This window comes from Papaver somniferum, chromosome 3, assembly GCF_003573695.1.
Source record: "Papaver somniferum cultivar HN1 chromosome 3, ASM357369v1, whole genome shotgun sequence".
NCBI classification, from domain to species: domain Eukaryota; kingdom Viridiplantae; phylum Streptophyta; class Magnoliopsida; order Ranunculales; family Papaveraceae; genus Papaver; species Papaver somniferum.
Window position 1 is genome coordinate 190399725 of NC_039360.1, and position 5777 is coordinate 190405501.

General features: G+C 37.4%; 1 protein-coding gene across 1 annotated transcript; it reads right to left on the bottom strand.

The window, feature by feature from the left end:
* Nucleotides 1-1081: 1081 nt before the first annotated feature.
* Nucleotides 1082-4681, bottom strand: LOC113358309 (probable voltage-gated potassium channel subunit beta). The gene is made up of 4 exons (XM_026601835.1): nt 3976-4681; nt 3094-3237; nt 1650-1814; nt 1082-1499 (listed from the first exon to the last, which is right to left on the bottom strand). The coding sequence occupies exons 1-4, from the start codon at nt 4564-4566 to the stop codon at nt 1386-1388; spliced, it is 1014 nt and encodes a 337-aa protein (XP_026457620.1). The 5' UTR covers nt 4567-4681; the 3' UTR covers nt 1082-1385.
* Nucleotides 4682-5777: the final 1096 nt, after the last annotated feature.

Here is a 5777-nt window from a genome sequence, read left to right on the forward strand (position 1 = left end):
AGTTTTCTCTCGTGAGAGTTAAATTGGGTCTTTCTGAAACGAGGGTTGAAGCTAAAGCTGAGATTATCTTTTGGCTACCATGACTGAGGTTAGGGCCTAACTCGTCTTTTAATGATCAAGGCTTAAATTAAGGTTGAACTTCGTCTTTTCGTAGCAAGGGCTGGAGTCGGGGATAAGCTTGTCTTTTGGTGACGAGGGTTGTAGTCAGGGCAGAACTTGACTTTTAGGCACCGAGGGCTGTAATCAGGGGCTGGGTTGGTCTTTTAACAGCGAGGGCTTAGGACAAGGTCGGGCTTCGTCTTTTGGCAACGAGGGCTGAGGTCAAGGTCGAACTTTGTCTTTTGGCGACGAGAGTTGGATCTTATCTTCGAAACATTCCTTATGTGTTAAGCCCCATTTTTTGAACTCCATTTTTGTCGTGAATATTGAGGGAGCTTTTGAATAACTGTTTGTGCCCCTCGATGTATAGAATTACCATTTTGCCCATGGTTCAAATTTCACCGTACAGAGCTTAGCAACAGTAATTATTGTGCTAACCCACTTTGATCGGGAAGAGTACCAACAAGCTCTTCTCAATCAACAACTCAAACTGCAAATAGGGTGTTTGTAAAAAGGTCTGATTGAATGATTTTAGAGATGACATCATGGAGTGCATTAGCTTACGGGAATTCACCCCACCCCACCAAATCAAGCTTTAGTGCATCGTGTGGCCCGCCCCACCAGGTCAAGGGTTTAGTGCATCGTGTGGCCCGCCCCACCAGGTCAAGGTTTAATGCATCGCAACGAAACGGGACATGGCATCATGGAGTCGCCAATCAAGGTTTGGTGCAACGTTATGGGGTTGCGCATAGCACGGGTTACATGCCATATTTGGCAAAAGAAAAAGTTGTGAGGAGAAATATGCCCGGTGCATAGCAGGGTCACTAATCTAGTTTTCCTCAAAACGCCGAGTGCTCAAGCTTCAAATTAAGGATCCACATTCTTATTATTTGGCTGGAATTTCAAACATAATGTTACCCGAAATTCCAGGGAAAATAAATACGAATTATTTTGAGACACCTCATATGACTTAAGAAGATAGTGAAGGGTACAAATCTAAGAGTACAATGTCTCCCATATTGCATAAAAATCATCATCCTTCATACAAACACCACATTAAATCCATAAGTCCAAGAAATGAATCAGTTGCATCCCTTCACGCATTTTACAATGTAGTTGCGGAACAAAAGGAAAAGAAGCAAAAACGTTCAAAAAAAAAAAAGATTCTGAACTGGTACTCGTATATTTCACCAATCTTCAGACTAGACACCAACCTGTATCCAACTGACACCGCATGCCGAGGAAGAAGCCCCTGGCTTTTGTGGGTTTTCTTTCGTGGTCCTTTTTTACCTGTAAGATTCAGGACGCTTTGGCTTGCTCTGGACAACTGTTTCAATCCTCTCCAAAATTTCAGGTGTAAGTCTTGGAATGAGATCAACAGCTTTCATGTTTTCTACAATCTGCACAGTGCGACAGCATCATGGCATCAGAAAAGTAGGAATCGTTCATAATACCAAAGAAACAAAGATATATTCCAATGTTTCATACATTCCCGAGAAACACTAGTCACCGGTAATAAGGTCTGACTCGGTAATGCAGGTAAAACTTACTTGAGCCTCCTTCGTAGCACCAGTTATAACGGACGAAACATTAGGATTTGATGCACACCAAGCAATTGCAAGTTGAGATAAAGGCACATTAAGCTCCTTTGCAATTGGTTCCAAAGCAGCAACTTTTTTCAGCACGTCATCAACCAGTGACCTGCTTGCAAGGTTCTGCAGAGAATGAAAATGCAGTCAAGATATGTTGTACTCGCCACATTTATATTAAGAAAAAAAAGAAGCTTAAAACAGAGTAAATAACAACACAAAGGTAGATGCTCAATGACTCAAAATAACAACTGCAATAAACTAATCATTCTGATTTCACCCATTCCTTCACTTAGGTGATGTACAACATCAGTGGCATGTAGCTCAAAGTGTAAGGCCTTTGGTTATCAAAGGTTATGCTACTAATTTGATGGAAGAGTCACATAAAGTGATGGGCGTGATGCATCAGAGAAAATGATAAAAATTATGACATGGGCAGAGGTTAATAGTAAGTAAAACCGCTAACCAACCAACTATTCTAACATAAACACAATGTGATTCAGTACTATCACAAAGCCCAGTTTTCTTTACCGAAACTTCTCTGGTGTATTTATTGAGACAGATAGGCTCTTGATCTTGGTTATGATGGATCATATATAATACATCCCAAACATGAATACTGTACTTCATTGTCTTTGCAGAACTTAAAGATAGATCTCAATATAGATAAACAATGATGGTATAGCACGCCTTGCATTGTTAAAACTGAATGTTGGACTTGTAGCACATCAAATGGTGATAGTGACTTACTGGGACATAATTTTGTTTCATTGATATCTCGAATACCTACTTCATTATATAAATATACTCTTATGACATTAGGAAGTCCCCATCATACAAATACTTAAATGTGCGTCTTTGTGCTCCACTACGAATTTTCTGGCTATTTTGGTACCGATTCTTGAAATACCAACCCTTAGTTATTGATGCTTGGACACCCTTCTATTGTGGACAGCTAGGGTCAGATACAAGAGAAAAAAATTCATCGTTCCATATCTTAAAACACATTAGCATTTAAAATGAATCCTACAACTAAATATCCAAATAAGTAACACATTCCTGGGCGAACCAGCACTAATATTCTTGTAGGTACAAATAGTTATGGCTAACTAAAACAGAAGTTACAGAACAAATGACCCTACATTCAGAAGATAAGATCAATTTCTTTGTCACTATCTGTGAAGAGCTGGCAACAAAAGTGATGGGCATGAACCCTCAAATGATGGAAGCCAAGGTAAAAGATTACAGATAAGCTTATCAAAGAGATAGTAGAAATCAATATTTGCGGCTAAGCAAGACATACTTAACCAGTTGAAAAGGGTAACAATAAGAAGAATTCTTTTTTATAGAAAGTGCTCGGGAAAACATAAATTGATACTCGGAGAACCCCATCAAAGCCTTTTACCTTGTAATTCTCTAGAGCAAACCTACTGTCTGATGGAATATTTTTATTATTGTACTTCCCGGTAAGAACTCCAGATGCAAGTGGACTCCATGTGGTAAGACCTATACCATAGTTGGTGTAAAGCGGTAGATACTCTGATTCCACCTGGATCAACAAATAACATCAGACAATGGGGAAACATATATAGCTTAAAGCACTTTACATATAGACAAAGCCCTCTCCTTTAAGACTTTCGAATTAAGTAGATCAAAACTAGATCCAACTGATGCGACAAGTTCAACTTAAGGAATAATTATTTATTGATTTGAGTATCTGTGTGTCTCTCGCGTCCGTTAGCTACTGTCCCAAATAAGCGCAAACACGTCAATCGGATCTATCTGCCAAATATACAAATACACAGGGTTCTTGAATAGACCCCAAATTGGCAATTACTTTTTAGAGATCTTCATTGACTCCTGATGTTTACCTATTTGAAGACATCTTCATTGTCCCAACCCAGAAACATACCCCCCATTTCACCAAATTTTATGGCAACTTAAGACAACCTATATCTCAACCTTACTCTACAGAGTTATAAGGGATTTCTCCTTAAACACACCTGATTATACCCATGCTATTAATAGACAGAAGTAGATCATTCTTATAATAAAGTAAAACACCAAACGCAAAAATAAAATATCAGAAGTATGTACTTGGCTAACAACTACAGTACTTCCCTATCAAAATTAAACTCTCAGAAGGTGTTTTTAAAATGATAAAAACAATTCATCTTATCAGATCCATCCGATAAAGACTAAACCCACATCACAAAAATCATTTAAATCTTGTAGAAAAACAAATCAGAAAAAATGCATTTCATAAATGAAAAATAAAAAGTCTGACCTTGTGTCTAGATAGAAGATTATACTCAGGTTGTTCAACAACAGGACCAACGAGATCTAATTTTTCAGCAACAGCCCAAGCTTCGGTAATCTGCTGAGCAGACCATTCACTAGTACCCCAGTAAAAAGCCCAACCATGATCAATAACATAATTCATAGCTCTAACTGTTTCTTCAATAGGTGTTGAAACATCAGGTCTATGACAATACAAAATATCAACATATTCCATATCTAATCTTTTTAATGAAGCTTTAGTTCCTTCAATAATATGCTTTCTAGATAATCCTTTATCATTTGGACCAGGTCCACCCCAAAATATTTTTGTAGATATAACAATATCTGATCTCTTCCATCCTAATTCTCTAATAGCTTGACCCATGATTTCTTCAGCTCTACCATTTGCATAAACCTCAGCATTATCAAAGAAATTAACACCATGATCTTTACAACACTGTAGTAATGTTTTTGCCTCTTTAACATCTAATTGATTTCCAAAACTCACCCATGCTCCGTAGGATAGTTGGCTTACTTTTAATCCAGATCTACCCAAATTCTTATATTGCATCTTGTTTTTGATATCTTTCGTATCCATTATCTTTAGATCTTGAAAACTGAAAGTATGTTTTGTTTGCCTATTGCCTTGTTTGATACAGGGAGGTAAAATGGGACTTTTCAGTACTGTGTAAGCGAAGTAAAGGCTTAAATGAACGAAGTAGGAATGTTTTATATTTTTATATTTTTAAAGTTAAATATATTTTATACTGCTCCACAAGACTATGTACGAAGTAGGAGCCTAGTTAGCAATTCGGGATTCGACAAACGTACAGAACAGTAAACGTACGAGTATTATACGGTTTTGTAAAATTCAGATTCGGTCCAAAATTCGGTCAACGGGACGTGATTCGTCATTAATTCGGAACGGCATATGTACGTGTATAATTCGATTTATAAATGTGAGTTCGGCTCTGAAAATTCGGTATCTATATATAACAAATAATTTGTATTTATAAGGTCATAGACCAATTTTTATGCATATGTGTGAGTTATTTAAGGAAAAATAAACTCAATATGATGATATTAATAATATATACAACATTAGTTATCCAAATGGACGTCGTATGGTGGTTTAGATGTTTGGTTAGTGAGTTTGAGATCTCTCTCACCTTCACCTTCAAATCTCTTCAGTCGTTTTTGTTTCATAAAAATTACAACACGTCTAATATTCGGTCGTGTATGTTCGGGAGGCAGTAAAGCCCAAAAAATGGAGTCTTTGAAAAGTAAAAGCTAAAGAATTTATGGCGAATTAAGTGGACGTATCATTCGGGATACGTAAAATTCGTGAACAATTCGCGAATAATCCGGGAATGCCACATAATACGCGACTTGGATTCGGAGTTACAAACGTACGCGAATAAGACGGTAAAATTCGTGATACAGAAAAATTCGCGAATGATTCGCGAATCATTCGCGAACTTACTAACTAGGAGTAGGAGTATTTATTTGCAAAGTCAGAGCTCCACAGGACTATCTATGATGGCACAAGAACCTAGAAGGCTCATCCAAAGGAAAACTAGTGACTAAGGGAGATGCACCGGGGAGAAACTTTATTTGCTGAGCTGCCTGGTTATATGTTGAATCCTATTATTAGTGCTTTAAACGGCTGGGCTTTAAACGGTTATAAAGGGTCATGAAACGGTAATCAACGGAACCTCTTATCTTGATATTGTATGTAATACCTAATCTACCCTCAATTTGATTAGTGTTAATTAAAAGTGAACGAATTAGACTAATCAAATGATTAAT

Coding starts and splice junctions, on each gene's coding strand:
- LOC113358309 (XM_026601835.1), bottom strand. CDS start 4,566: ATGGATACGAAAGATATCAAAAACAAGATGCAATATAAGAATTTGGGT. Junction 1,815..3,093: donor TTGCTCTAGAGAATTACAAG/GTAAAAGGCTTT, acceptor CATTCTCTGCAG/AACCTTGCAAGCAGGTCACT. Junction 1,500..1,649: donor GTGCTACGAAGGAGGCTCAA/GTAAGTTTTACC, acceptor CGCACTGTGCAG/ATTGTAGAAAACATGAAAGC.